The sequence below is a fragment of the Camelus ferus genome, chromosome 1, assembly GCF_009834535.1.
Source record: "Camelus ferus isolate YT-003-E chromosome 1, BCGSAC_Cfer_1.0, whole genome shotgun sequence".
Taxonomy (NCBI): domain Eukaryota; kingdom Metazoa; phylum Chordata; class Mammalia; order Artiodactyla; family Camelidae; genus Camelus; species Camelus ferus.
Window position 1 is genome coordinate 104,146,076 of NC_045696.1, and position 16,013 is coordinate 104,162,088.

The window sequence follows — 16,013 nt, forward strand, 5'->3', positions numbered from 1 at the left end:
AAAAACAGCCCACCAACAGAAAAATACAAAACAGTTACACCTCTAGAACTGAAAAAAAGTATATATGGGAGGAAGTTATAGCTCAGTGGTAGAATGCATGCTTAGCATGCAGGAGGTCCTGGGTTCAATCCTCAGTACCTCCACTTAAAAATAAATAAGTAAATAAATTTAATAACCTCCCCTAACCCTCCCCCCAACAAAAAAAAGTATGTATAAAAATATATATAATAAAAGGAAAGCAGGCATATAACAACAATATCACTCCAAATAAAAGTTAGGACAAGAAATCATTAAATAAGAATATTTCATATTAATGTAACAGTACACGCCATCAAGAAAATAAAATTGAAACAAACTATGCAGTAAGAGTGAAATATTAATTAATACAACAAATTAAAAAGAGAACACCTATATCTAAATAAAACTTGATTCTTACCTCAAACCATATTTAAAAAATTAACTCAAAATGGAGACCTAAATGTAAAACATGAAAACTATAGAACTTTTAGAAGAGAAAATACTTGGAGAAAAATGTTTCTGACTTTAGATTAGGCACAAATTTCTTAGATGAACAACAACAACAACAAAAGAGAAAAAGCATGAATCATAAAAGGAAAACATTGATAAACGACTTCATCAAAATTAAAATCGCCCACTCTTTGGAAGAAACTGTTAATAAAATGAAAAGACAAGCCACAGTCTGAGAGAAAATATTTGCAAAACACGTATCTTATAAAGTGCTTATGTAGAGAATTAAACTAAAAAAAAAAAAACTACTCAAACTAGACTTGAACAGATACTTCACCAAAGATATACGGATGCAAATAAACACAGAAAAAAATTTCAAAATCATCTGTCAACAGAAGAATGCAAATTAAAACTACATTGAGGTACCACTGCACATTTACTAATGGCTAAAATGAAAAAGATTAACAACACATGTTGATAAAGAGCAACTACAAACCTCAGACGTTGCTGGTGAGAATGCAAAATGGTACATTTGGAAAAAAAAAAAAAGCACAGAGTTCGAAAGAAAAAAAAAAAAGTCTGGTATTTCTTAGAAGGTTAAATACTACTGCCATTCAACCCTGAAATCCCATTTCTAAGGTGCTAACCTGGGAAAAATCAACAAATACAGGCATACCTCAGGGATATTGTAGGTTCAGTTCAAGAGCACCCCAATACAGTGAATACCATAGAGTATACAGAATACCATAGAGTGAGTCACATGATTTTTTTTGTTTTTCAGTGTATATAATAGTTATGTTTACAGTATACTGTAGTATATTGTGTGTCACATGATTTTTGTTTTTCAGTGTATATAAAAGTTATGTTTATAGTAGACTGTAGTATATTAAGTGTGCAATAGCACAAAGTCTAAAAAACATACATATCAATTAAAAATTGCTGCTGAAAAAATGGTACTGATAGACTAGCTCAACACATGGTTGCCACAAACTTTCAATTTGTAAAAAAACCCAAAAAACAAAACACATTATCTCTGAAGCACAACAATGCAAAGCACAATAAAACATGGTGTGCCCGTACATGTCTACACAAAGACTTGTCCATGAAAGTTTATAGCAGCTTTACTCTTAGTAGCCCAAGACTGGAAACAACCGAAATGTCCATCAACAGATGAAGGACAGACAAACTGTGGTACAGCCAAACAATGGATTATTGCTCTGTAATAAAAAGAACAACCTGGAGGAATCTCAAAAGCATTATGCTAACTGAAAAAAGCCAGGCACAAAAGACTTTCATTTTATAACATTTTCATTTTTATGACACTCTAAAAGAGGCAAAACTAGAACAGAAATGAGATCAGTTAATTACTAAGAGGTAGTGGAGCTGGGACTGACTGCAAAGGGCATGGAGAATCCTTGGGATAACAGAAGTGATCTATATTTTGATTATAATATAGGCACATCACCTTTTATTGTGCTTCGCTTTATTGTGCTTTGCAAATATTTTGTTTTTCACAAATTGAAGGCTTACAGCAAACTTGTGTTGTCAGATGATGGGTAGCACTTCTGAGTTGACCCTTGAGTAATGTGGGGTTTAGGGGTGCCAACCCTCTGAACAATCAAAAATCCCTCCCGTATCTGTGGGTCTGCATTCAATCAATCATGGATCATGTTGTTTTGTAGTATATATCTACTGAAAAAAAAAAAAAAAGTGCATATAAGTGAACCCACACATTTCAAACCCATGTTCAAGGGTCAACTGTATTTTTTAATTAAGGCATATAAATTTTTTTAAAGACATAATGCTATTGCACAATAGACAACAGTTTAGTATAAACATAACTTTTATATGCACTGGGAAGCTAAAAACTCACAGGATTCACTTTACTGTGGTATTCATTTTATTGCAGTGGCCTGGAACTGAACCTGCAGGTTATCTCCAGAGGTATGTCTGTAGAGGTTACAGCACCTTACACTTTTGCCAAAACTCGATGAACAGCTCTAACTGTATACCCTTAACAAAGAGCGAATTTTACTGCACATAATTATACCTTAATAAATCTGATGAAAAAAAAAACCCAAATATGTGAAAATTAGTAGGAAATGCTAATATACAAACTAGCTGGGGTCAAATACAATTATATGTGATTTTTTAATTATAATAAAATTAAGATTTCAAAAAAATTCCACTTAGAGTTTTAAATATGAAATTTAAAGAATTTAATCCCCCCCCCAAAAGATCAAAACCATTGTATTTTCACAAATCAAACATCAATTAGATACATGGTAGGGCTAAGAGATTTGAGAAAAAATTAACTAGATCCAAGAAAGACCTCTACACTCAACAAACAAGAAACCAATATTTTTAAACATCTATGAAATAGGCTTAAAATCTAATTACATATAAGGCCCAAGGACAATCTTAAACAGAAGTCACAGTTTATTTATGTTAATTGAGGCCAAGTGGTAAGAGATGTGAATCACCACAGTATACACTGCAGTATACACTGCAGAGCTAAAGAGAGCCTGGGTGGTAAACTACACAGTATTCACACTATCGTAGTGATTTATTATAGCAAATCATACTTTAATTTGGATTTGCCTAGCTTTTATTTTTTAAGCTGTTTAATATATTTACTTTGTAAACTTATTGAGCATAAAACCCAATAGGCCCCAAATCTGTAATAAACATGCATATTTGTTTTGATCTTATATTCTGTAAAACCTAAAGAATATACTCTTGGTTTTCACAATGAACATAAATTACTTCCATAATTAAAAAAAAAAAAAAAAGCCAAGTTAGCACATAATAAGAATGACTACCTATGTCCTACCCAGTCATTCCTGATTTCAAGAGAATAAACATGTGACACAGAGAAACCAACCAACCAACCCAGCAGGGAAAAAACAACACCTAGGCCTTACAGGCTTGTTGTAAAGATGGTATGATATAACTCATGTAAAGTTATTTTGTGGTATGACACATAGAATGTACTTAGTAAGTATTAGCTACTAAAGTTGTCAGCATCTATTACTGATAATAGCAACTAAAATTTTGTAACAGAACTATTACAAATACTTTATGGCCAGACTACAGACAAGATATACATTGTGATTCCTAAAAAACCATCTCAACAAGTAAAATACATAATGATGATCTAAACTGTATCAAACTGGGGAGTGGTGTAAGTGGGTGTACACAACAAGCATTTAGGCTGTCCTGAAGCAGTTTTACATTATAAAATGCAATAGGTATGTGGTACAGGAGTGACACTCCAGTGTTTCTCATGCTACTTTTATCTTAAGTCATACTGAAGTAATTATTATGTACACTGGAATCATTAGAATTTATGCAGAGAACAAAAACTATTGCTGTCAATAAACATTTAAAATATCTAGTTGTGAAACAGAGTTAACTACATTGATCTCTTTTCTCTCCATGTGCAATGAAACAAATGGGAAGGGTAACTGTCTCGGCAAAGAGGAAGAAAGGCTTGCAAAGGTAAATTCCAAAGAGAAGTACCCTGCAGAACCCCTTAGAGGCCTAATGATTAAGGGCACCAAGTACTCAAGATGGAAGTAAAGCAAAGAATGTCTCCTCAATATTCCCACTGCAAGTGCCTTAAAGCAGGCCCTCATTTTCTTTCTTGCCTTCTAACTGGTCCTAAGCCCTCCTGATCCAGTGAGGAGGACAATGGGTTAAGATCAACCACAAGATGTCACCAATGTAGTTTGCTACTAATAAAAGTACTAAATTGGATGCTTTAGTATTAAAATAAAAAAGTTACAATTTAAAGTTGCTCAGTCATTTGCTTTAAATGCTTTGATTAGCAAAGAATTCTAAGGAGAGAACAGCCAAGTTTGGTAGCTGAAGAGCATATAAATTTGTTATTCTGTAACATCAAAAATCTAGAAAGGAAACAGTTTCTAAGATTATGAATATAAAATTTTTAAAATGTCACTATATCCTTGGTATATCCAGGTTAGAACGCCTCTGCTATATATTCTTAGTAAAACTACTTGGATCAACGCTTATTTTAAAGTTTTATAGGCAAATGTCATTTAAAGATATGAGGCCAAGATTGCTTGGTAAGAATCAGGTAACATAACTATGTATTGATTTTAGAGAATGTTTAAGAATTGTTTAAAATGGTTATCACTAAACACCTTTATAAGACATTTAAAACTATTCTATTTTCATGATGTTTGCCAAACTATACAGTAAGTAATCAAGTCACCTGTGAATTTACTGCAGTGTAGACACACTTTTAGCTTATGGTATTTTGTAAGTGTAAATGTCTGAGAACTTTCAGATGTTGCTTCCCCTTGTTATTATATATAGTGAGGATAAAAATTCTGACATTCCACAGGTTCTAACTACTTAAGGGCCTACGGATCCCTTGAGTAAGCAGTGGCTAAAAGCTGCTTAGAATGGAGATTTTCCTTCCTTCCTTCCTTCCTTCCTTCCTTCCTTCCTTCCTTCCTTCCTTCCTTCCTTCCTTCCTTCCATCCTTCCTTCTTTCCTGAAGCTACACACAACGTAACCAAAAAACTGGCTTAAAAAAACAAAACTAAACAAAAAAAATCTTTGCAAACAGGTCTTACAAGAAACAGGAAAGCCTCTGAGGGCCCCAAAATACTCTCCCACACCCAAGTTGCAGCAACACATGAATCAGAAGGCGGGTGGGGGGTGGGGTGGTTGGGGGTTGGGGGAGGATAGGGAAGGGGAAAAAATTTATTCACTAAGTAAATATGAATAGCTAGCAGATCAGTTTCAGCCATGATGCCAAGAGTCATAAATCCTTAGGTCCATGCAGACACAAAACCCCACCAGCAAGAGAGCCCCAAAAGCCTGAACCACTATATTCAGATCCCCTGGCTATAAAGGACTTTTATTAACCAACCTATGGAGGAATCTATGCCAGGTTTTTGCTAAGGAAAGGGTGGATCATGATAAACAACTGGGATTCTGAGTCTAAGACTGTGGTTGTTAGACTACCTTTGATTTTAACCTTTTGAGCATGTACAAATCAGGAAACTTGTTTTCAGTAGGCAAGGTAATTTAATCTATTCTGACTGGGTCCACAATATTGATATGTGTATGTAAGTGGGTATACAGATATATAAAATAGGTACTTTAGAAATGTATTTCTGCTAACATTAAGCAAACCTATTATGTCAGACATTTGCAGTGTTAAGGTGTCTAAAGCAAAGTGAATATGTTAAAGTATTTTGTCATTTTTCTGCTACAGGTAACACTCCACTGTAATTTCCTAATTAGGGCATTAGTCAAATTGAGAAATACCACTAAGGAAGAGATTCATTAAAATGTTAGCCATGGAGTCTTTTAATCGCAAAACATGTAGCCTGTCTCTGAAATGCTACAAAAATCACTTGGAAGTCTTACTAAAAATTGGCTCTCTGGTAATATATTTGTAGAGTTATTTTCTCTGAAGCTTTAGTGTTTAGGCAAGAGACAATATAAGTCCTTGAAGAATGAAGGACATATTCTACATAATTGGAAGATTAACTTATGAAAAGTTAGGTTTAAAAGTGGCTGAAAATAATGGTATTTTGGGGAGTATATGTAGTGTTTCTCACGCAGGAAAAAAAATTAACAAGCTAGGCTTATTCAAAAGGCTAAAGCAAACTCAAAACACTAATAATATTGGGAAAAAAAAACCATTAGCCAACAACTTGATAAACATGGAAACATAGAAGGAAGCCATTATCACACAGCACAAGATGTAGCTGTACAGTCTCTACTGTAAGGGAAAACAATGATATCAGACTCTGAGGACTAAAATTCACCATAGAAACAAAATATACTGAGGGTATGTGGTAGGTTTAATAAAAATAAACATCTCCCCCTCAAACTACTGCTCTCTCTTTGCAGCAAATCTTTAAATTCCCTTCATTTACTGTCTCTAATTTCTCTCCCACTCCAATCAGACTTTTACTCCCTGCTCTGCATTGCAAATTGCTAATCAAGGTCACCAAAGGTCTCCAATTCTTAAACTTAATCATTGACAGCTCTCAGATCATGTCTTAACAGACAGTAACATATGATAACTGATCACCCATTCCTTCTTAAATACTGTACATATGCTTCTTCACTTGACTTTCAGAACACATTTTCTGGGTCACTTTTTCTAAGTCTACTTTGCTGGTTCCTCCTCTTCTGATCCCTTTTGTTGAAGTTTTCAGAGGTCAGTCTTTGGTCCTCTCTTCTGCTCTATATTCACTCCCTTAGGGATCTCATCTAGGCTCATGGAACCATCGATGTTCCACGAACTACTGAATGTATATCTCTAGTCCAGACCTCTTTCCTGGACTCACCTAATATATCCATCCATCTACACAAACTGGCTTTTTGACCTCTCTACTTCTCAAACTTCTCACATCTTAAATGGAACCCCATACTGATCTTCCTCCACTCCAACCCTATTCCATTGGCAACCCTGTCCATCCCAGTTAACAGCAAGCAATTCCTTCCCTCCAGGTGCCTAAACTAAATACTTGGAGTTATTTCTGACTTTTTTTCCCTTCACACTCTACATCCAATATATTACAACCTTCTCTGACGGATGCTTACCTCTCATTTTGATTACGCCAACTGCCGAATCATTTCCCTACTTCTGGCCTTGCCTGTGTACAGTCTTTTCTAAACACAGTGACCAGAGTTAGCCTTTAAAACTCCTGCAATGACTCCTCTCATTTCAGAAAAAAAGCCAGAGTCTTTAAAAAGCCTAACAAGGCTCTACTACTTTGGCTATACTTGCCTCATTACTGTGGCTCCTACCCTAGGGTCTTTTCACTGCTTTTTCCCTCTGAACAGTTAATTCTCTCCTCTCTGGGTCTTTGTTCAAAAGTCACCTTCTCAGTAAGACCCCACCATTCCCCTACTTGGAACGACAATGCATTCCCACTATTCACCTTTATCCTGTTCCACTACTCCCCACACACCCTGCCGACTATGGCACTGAAACCTTTCAATTAATAACATAATCTACTTTCCAGATAATTGTGGATATTTTTCATTATTATACTAAAACTGGATATGTGCTGGTTCTTAAAGTTAGCTGCAATATGGAATCTGAACTGTATCAATAAACTTTTCATACTGCTGCATTAAAACCCATTGCTTCATTTTATATTCTGAATCTTTTTACCCATGCATGACACTATAACATCATGCACTGGTCATTTGAAAAATATTGTTTCACTGGGTTATATAGGGCTTCCAAATATTAACACATTTTACTATACAATATTTAAAAAATTACATTTCCTGTCAATCCAAGATTGCAAAAATTCTAACTTTTGCTTGAAAACTCATATTTTATCAGAAGGTAACAAATGCTATCAGTGGTTTTCCTTGAAGCATCAGGCCCACTGCTTTCATTTTTTTGAGAAAATGTCTGCCTAATATTCCAGTCTGAATAGCCACAGTATGTCTATCAATCGTTCTTTCAAGAGTGGCTCCTGTGAATAATGAGGCTGGTCTGGCCTGAGGCTGAAACAACTGCAGAACCACCCTGGGAAGCAGGAGTACTTTATTCTTATTTCTCATTCTGCCAGGCAGAACATGAAATGAAAGATGTGTACTCAAGAGTCAAGATTTAATAAAATTAATTTTTACTGCTTCAAGAACATTCTTAAGCAAAACTGGTTTTTCACATTTCAAGTGCCAAAGACGACTAGCAAGGTTTGATGCTACTGCCCCAATGCGTGTTAAGGCACGAGCAGCTCCACCCATCACTGCTTTTGCACAATCGGTCTGAATGTCAACACAGTGCAAAGGCAAATGATGTCTTAGCATTTTTACACAAACAGCTTTAACATTTTAGATCACCCCAAAAGGGTCTTGGGAACTTCCAGGGGTCCCCGACCCACAATGCTATACTATACCAATCCCCTTCCAGGAAAGCAAGTTTTTTTGAGAATATTTCACATCAGGATAAGCAATTTCCCTTAGTCTTACAATCTGTTAGTAAGAATGAAAGAATGCATTTTTTATGAGGGGAAAAAAAAGAAGGAAAAGGTTGTAAAAATTATGAAAATATAGACAAAGTAAAGTGTAGATAAATCACATTAATTATACTTTAAAGTATTCTGCCCTGATCTTACAAGGAAACAGGTAATATAACAGATATTATGACATTTCAACATAACTGACACCCAAATGTGAATTTCTTACTGAATTAATAAATAATAAATAATAAATGGGCTGATTAATTCCAGGACATAAAAAATAAACAATTCCTTAGATAATCTGAAATCACTCACTGTATGTATTAAGCTGTCACAGGAGCTACATAGGAAAAAATTCATCCACTTAAAGGCTGAAGGTTTATTTCTCCCATTGAGACAATCTGCCTCTCAAATAGAAAAAAAGCAAACTGCCTCTTGGTGGACAAATGCAGCCAGCACACTAAATGATGTAGATCTATCAAAGAATTTTAAAACATATTGCTTATATCTTCATATACAAACATATAGTGTAATTAAAAGTACAACTAAAATTAAATCTTACTTACATCCTTTTTGCAGACTGCAATGAGTAGCTTCCATAATTCAATCAACCTAACCAATGACCTTATAAACTCTGAATATTAACCCTGGCAAAAACAAAATGGGACCAAAGGGTATGTTAAAGAAAGCACGAGTTATGCATGTGAGTATGTCACCCAGACCCAAGGTACAGTGCTGGTCTGTTTCAAATTTTCCTGATTTAATAATACAGCTACAAGGCTATTTTAGAAATCTGAGATCCTGATAAACACATATTTGAATAAACACAATTATTATAATCATCAGGAAAACAATTCAAAGGCTCCATTTTAAGACAATTTTGTCGAAGATTCAATGTCACTGTGAAAAGTTACTTGGTTCTTGCACAGTGACTAATATAAAGATCTCTCTCCTTTTCTCTATCTGGTTATTATTAAAGTAACAAAAAAGTTTCCTAACTCCTAATTTACATAATTCTATCATGATAAAAAAAAATGAAATCTAGTTTTCTATGAAGAACATCCTAAAAATGACTGCCTAAATACAAAATTCTGAGATATATTAGATGTCTTCAGTTAAGAACAGTATTACCAACACAACCCAATTTGTATTTCTACAATGTTCAGCATACAGACTTCCAAAATATTTTACAGCATTGATTTTATATAATATAGAGCCAGAAGAGTCTTTAGTGATTGTTTACCTCTCACTTTACGTGTCTGAAAAGCTGTTTGACCTTGGGTAAGTCGATTTTTTACACCTTGGTATTTTTCCATTTTTTGAAGGGGCTAAACCAGATGATCTTTACCACCCTTCCTAGTTCTAATGTTTCTCTAAAAAAGATAAGCCAAGTTTTATTGAAATGACTTACACAACCATATATAAAAATACAATCAAGAAGAAATGCAAAGGAAGGGAATTCATAAGGCTGAGCACCTATCTTGTATCAGGCCATACATACAAGTACCTCATTTAATACTCCAAATAACCTGCACATGCTAGGTTCTTTTTGGGGGGGGGGTTGAGGGAGGTAGGGGGGGCTCCTAAATCTATTTGTGTTTAGATGCTACAAAAATTTCCTATTCTTGTTTTTAAAGAAAAAGCTAACCATAAGAGACTTTACATGTATTAATAGTAACAAAGTGGCTGATAACCCCAATCCAAACTGGGTAGTGCAATCAAGGTAACATTTCAAATAAATGTACCTCATTTTTAATAAAACTTGGTATTTGACTCTCGAATGCAGAGTAAATGTTAGGACCTAGATAGGGCCTTAGAGATCATATAGTACAGTTTCCTCATTTTATAGGTGAAGCAACTAATATCAAAGAGTTTGTCCATTTTTCACTCAAATAAAATAGTGGCTACGAGTAGCAATTAAAATAGTGGCCAGGAGTAGATGTGTGGTGTCCACACTTTTAGGAATTACCTTGTGATCTAACTACAGGAGGGAATCCAATTATTTGCATAAAAGACATCTTTACAGGAGCATCTAGATGGCTAATAATTTTTTAAAAAATGATTTAATTTGCCAATATCACTGGCAACGTATCAGAAATACGGAAAGCAAACTCAGTCTAAATTGAGTCTCACAAATTAAAAGTATTTTTTTAAATGCCAGAACAGTGGCTGGTCTATAATTGGTGTACAATAAATGTTTGTTGAATGAATGTGCCAACCCAAGAAAACTACTGTCATCACTGGCAATAAGAGTTCATACGTATAACTCAAATTAAGACACTGCGAGTAGAACCGCGTGTATTACTTTAACATTCTTAAACTAGTCTATTTTAAAAAAAATTGTATGCCTTAAGAGAATGCGACTTTATATGGTCATAAAAGCAAAAAAAGAGCCTCAGTATAATTCACCGCAGCCATTTTCGATGACTCTTTAGGATTCTACAGATAAGAACTCCTAAACTTAAAATTGCTACGGTTCTCCAAATAATTTGGAAAGAACCTAAAAAGGAGAATAAATTGCCTGAACAAAAGCTCTGTAGCACTCAAGCTGGCAAGCAGGGAACTAAGACTTTAGGTTTAGTCCGAATCTTACACACACAGTAACTGTTGCCAAAGCATTTGACCTCTCCCTCCCCCCACTTTCTCCTTTAAGCAAACGAAAAGCCGCGGGTGTGCTACAGGGCTGGTTTTCAGGGAAAGAATCTGATCCCAAAGGTACCGCGGCTTTGCACCGTAGCTCGCAAGCTGGGAAAGCTCGGGAAGGAAATTTTCCAAGAGCTTGAAACCTACAGCTGTTGCGTGCGGAAGAACCTCAAAACCTTCGGGGCTGGTGCCGGAAGCCCCATGACGACCCACCGCGGCCGAGCAGGGCCCGGAAATCAGCTGCCCGAGGTCCGAGGTGGGGCGTGAGCGACGTGAGGCGGCCCCGCAGCCTGAGCCCCACGGAGGGAAGGAGGAGGCCCGGCGCCCATTTTGTCCTCGGCCTCCGCACTTCCCGCTCCCCCAACATCTCCCCGGCCCAGCAACCTGCGTGAGGCCTGCAGCTACGCTCCTCCCCGCCTCCCCGCCTCCTCGCTGCCCGCTAGGCCGCGGCACGGGGCCTGGGCCTGCGTGGACCCCAGCCCTGCCAGCCACTCCCTAGGCCTCGCTCAGGCTCCGCGGGTCCAAAGCCTGACTTCCCACCCAGCTTCTTCCTCCCAGCCCTCTTCGCCGGGGCCTCAGCCCCCTTGGCTCCCCCAGGCCCAGTCCCTCATCACTTCCCGCCCGGGCCGCACCCCCAATCCACCGTCACCGGTCCCCACCCGGGCCTCGCCCTCTCAGCCCCCGGGGCTGAAGCCCCTTCACCCATCTTGCCCAAGTCTCTGCCCCAGCCCGCCTGGGACGTACCCTCCGGCAAACAGATGCACCAGCGTGTCCCTCTGGCTCATTCTCTCTCCCGCATGTCCTCCCGGCGCTGAGGCGGGACGCGGATCTAGCCGCCCGCAGCTTCCGTCCCGCACTGGAGCCGCGCGGCGCCCCAGTGACGGCGATCGGGAGCTGACGGAGACGCGGCTGCAGAAGGCGACCAGCGCGGCCCTCCCGCGGCGCTGCAGTCACGCCGCCTCCCGCTCTAGCTGGGCGCTCACCACCGGCGCTGCGGGGGCAGCGCGGCGGCGGTGGGGGCGTGAATATTCCGACAACCTCCCCCCCCCGACATAAACAGAAGCTCCCATTGGTCCGCTCTGCGTGACGTCACGAAGCCGGCATGCCTCTTTCACGTGATCGCTAAGGGGTTTCTCAATGAAAGCGGCAGGGAGGCGGGGCTAGGGCGCGTGCCCGGAGGGTAGTAGGTCAACGGGCCCTCGCACCTCCCAGCGGGCGCGGAAGGCTGCACCCGGCGCGGCCTGGGCCCACGCGGTCGCGCGGCTCCGAGCTCCACGCTCCCGGCCCAGATTCTGTGAGAAACCGCCTGGATTCCCGGTACGCAAACGGAGTAGGGGCGCGAGAGTGCCCAGTCTCTGATTTACTTTTTTTTTTTTTTAAAGGCAGTTTTAAATTCACCGCAAAATTTAAAGGGAGGTATAGAAATTTGCCATTTGCCCGCTGCTTGATTCACGTTTTAAAAATTGGATTTATGACCCAGCATTTCCGCTTCCTGGTATCTACCTCAGAGTAACGCTGAAACATTGCACGAAAAGGCTGTACAAGGATACTCGTACAGGGTCTCAAACAACAGTACAGTGTTTTAGAACAATGCTTGTAATAGTGGAAAATTGTGATCCGTAGGAGAATGGGAAAATAAATCATGGAACATTCCTACTGTGGAGTATTATGCAATTGTAACAACGGGTTAGGTAGATCCATATAGAAAAAAATCTCCAAGGAGTAGTGACTAAGTAGGCAAATAGAATTAAAACATATAAGTTTACTTACGAAAGAATAAAAAAAGAACTAGCATTTACTCATTCTTCTAACCAGCCATTGTTTCTTATATGTATGCGTAAGGAGGTCAAAGACTGAAGGAAAAAAAAGTCTTTTGTTCCTTTAGAACATGTTGATTAAATATTTTAAATTTTTGTTGATTCGTTATTTCGAAGGTGCAGAAGTGCAGAAAATAACACTATCTAGGGGAGGATATAGCTTAATGGTAAAGTGCTTGCATAGGACGAGGTGCTGGGCTAAATCCCCAGTACCTCCATAAAAATAAAATAAAATAAATAAATAAACACAATCTGTATTCGTCACCCACAATGAACAAATATTAGTATTTTTCCACTTCTCTGTTTGGTAAGTTCCATTTCACCAGCAAGGCCCTCATCACCCTTTCCCACTCATGTGGGGTTATCCAGGGCCTACCTTCCTTTCTTTCTAGGGCCACTGTCTTCACAGAGTCCTCCCTGATTGCCTCAGCTCTCTATGCTCTTTACCTGCTCCTCAATTCCCACAAAATGTACAGACTGCATGCCACTGGCAAGGGTTCATCCAGACCACAGTAAATGCTTATCTGTAAAATGGGCATGAGTATCTACCACACAAGGTATTTGTGAGGACCAAACATCTTAAAATTATGTAAAGCACTATAGCAGTGCTTACATAAGAGCTACCTACAAAAGTTAGTAGTATTGTTTTACTGCCTTGTATACTTAATAACAAAAACAGCAACAGCTGATATTTCTTGAGCACTTAATAATATGCCAGGCTCTGGTCTAAGTGTTTTACAGCATTCTCTTATGAAACTCTCACAACTACCTTATGAGCTCATCCATCTTATCCTCCTAATTTTTCATGAGAAGACTGAGATGTAGAATAATTGACTTGCCCAAGATTATCTGGTTCATCCAGAAGGAGCCTGGATATGAATCCAGTGGAGTGTCTCTGTTTCCAGAGCTTCAGTTGGTGAAGTAAGAGCTGCACATTAGAGGGGGAAATTTTGAAAAACAAACAAACAAAAACAAAAACAACTCAGAAAAGTAGAAATATAAATCGACACCCTGGCTGTACTTTCCCAAAACTGTTGTATTAATATTTGGAGAGGGAAAGTTTCTTTATTTGTTTGTAACAGTTTTATTGAGGTATTTTCATGTGCCATGAGATTCACCTATTTAAAATGCACAATTCAGTGGTTTTTAGTATATTCTCATGGTTGCACAGCCATCACCATTACCTAATTCCAGAATATTTTCCTCACCCCAAAAAGAAACCCCATACTTGTTAGCAGTCACTCTCATTCCCCTCTCTCCCTATCCTCTGCCAACCACTAATCTCTTTTCTATCTCTTTGGGTTTGTCTAATCTGGACTTTTCATATAAGTAGAATTACACAATGTGTGGCCTTTTGTGTCTGGTTTGTTTCCCTAAGCATAATGCTTTCAAGGTTCATTCACATTGTAGCACGTATCAGTACTTCATTCCCTTTTATGACTGAATAATAGTCCGTTGTATGAATATACCACATTTTGTTTATCCATTCTCAACTGATGGTCATTTGGATTGTTTTCATTTTTTGGCTATCATGGATAATCTTGCCATAAATATTTGTGTACAAGTTTCAGCATGGACATGTTTTCAGTTCTTTTGGGTATATACCCGGGAGTGGAATTGCTGGGTCATATAACTGTTTAACCCTTTGAGTAACTGCCAGACTGTTTTCCAAAGTGACCTCACCATTTTAGATGTATTTCTTTTAAGACAATGACTGTAGCTCCATGTATTTGGCATAGTGAATGCCATAGTAATTACATTTAACTTAGCTTCTGAAACTGGTAAGGAGGTAACCAGAGTTCTTACGTGCAGTAAGTTATTCCCATAAAAGCAATAAGAGTTCTTAATGTGACCATTTCCTTTTGAACCTCCTTCTGATGCCATCGTGGAAGGAGACTCTGCCCCCTGCACATGCTGGCCGGTAGGTCATGGGCCACCCCCTGGGGTGTGGTTGCTGAGGCCCTCACTCTCATCATTCTCTGTGGGATTCCAGGGTTGAGTTGCCTGGCATGTTTGTGGAGGCCCCACAGCACTTACATCTGCCAGCTCTTTTATAAGTTTCTTACCTCATTCCTGTTGGTCAATGTCTTCAAGTGATTCCTTCAAGACCAGCACAGAGATGAGGTTTCTTGAGCCCTTGCCCCTTAAACAAACAAGCTTTCGGGTGCTTTTCCAGAATGATTTTAGGGCAGGGTGGGTGGGGCTAAGCCCTAGCTTTGGTGTCAGGCTTACCTGTACCTCCTCCTCCTGCCCCTGCCCTCTGCCCCCTACCCCGTCGCCCCGTGCCTGCCCAGGGGTCTTCTGGGAGTTGTAGTTTTTTAAAAAACTGACTATAGAAAGAAACTGATGGGGAAAGGGTGGCAGCAACTTGTTGCTTGCTTCAAAACAAACAAGCTCATTGTGAAGTAGAGGGGACTGCTACTCTATTTCCTGATTGATATTGACCTCAAATTTTAGTTTCTGTGGGCTGAAGAAAAGTTCTTAATAGCTATCCGTTTGTGAGGGGAGCAAGATGGATCAGTGATGCCTTTTTTCCTGGGGGCTTAGGTTCTATTGGTCTTGTAGGTACAGAAAATTCATTTAGATTTCAAGCCTTAGATTGGAAACATTAGTTTTAAATATTTGGGTAGGATTTTTTTTCCCTAATCTTTGTGTTTTCTTTGATATTTCAGTGGGAAGTTCAGAGAGATTGTTTTATATGCTCTTAGCCAGATGCCATTTTTTAAAATTGTTTTCCTTATTTTGCTTGTAATAAAATGTAATAAGTTCAACCACTACAGAGGTGCATGAGTTAGAAATTAAAATCCTCACATCAACCTCCCTTCCTAAATCCTACTCATCAGAGGACATCATTGGTTAGAGTTGGGTAAGCGTCCTTTTCGGTACTCAGTGCTGTGATGGTAATCATCTCAAAGAGCTTTAGATTTGCACAGTACTCACCATATGCTAGGTATTGTTGGAAGCACTTTCCAAGTATTTAAATGAATCCTCATTGGAACTCAAGGGGGTACATTTTACAGATAAGGAAACTGAGGTACAGAGAGCTTAGAGGATTTGTCAGGGTGATTCAAGGAGCAAGTAGCTGAGTTGGGACAGAGACCCAGGGAGTCTG

At 38.7% G+C, this 16,013-nt stretch overlaps 1 protein-coding gene and 1 long non-coding RNA gene across 3 annotated transcripts in view; one reads left to right on the forward strand and one right to left on the reverse strand.

The window, feature by feature from the left end:
* The window catches only part of SLC25A36 (solute carrier family 25 member 36), a 35,517-nt gene extending 23,410 nt beyond the window's left edge, over positions 1-12,107 (reverse strand). The window contains exon 1 of one of the 2 annotated variants that reach the window (XR_004322793.1): positions 11,829-12,107. Coding sequence is in view for 1 of the 2 variants with exons in the window: in XM_032487423.1 (XP_032343314.1) it covers positions 11,829-11,869 (41 nt within the window). In the remaining variant the exon portion in view is untranslated. The remainder of the gene's footprint in view (positions 1-11,828) is intronic. The other variant, XM_032487423.1, reaches the window with a different exon arrangement.
* Positions 12,108-12,257: 150 nt separating this feature from the next.
* LOC116665963 overlaps positions 12,258-16,013 on the forward strand; it is a 163,740-nt gene continuing 159,984 nt past the window's right edge. Inside the window, exon 1 of the long non-coding RNA XR_004322794.1 lies at positions 12,258-12,401. This is a non-coding gene — a long non-coding RNA (uncharacterized LOC116665963). The remainder of the gene's footprint in view (positions 12,402-16,013) is intronic.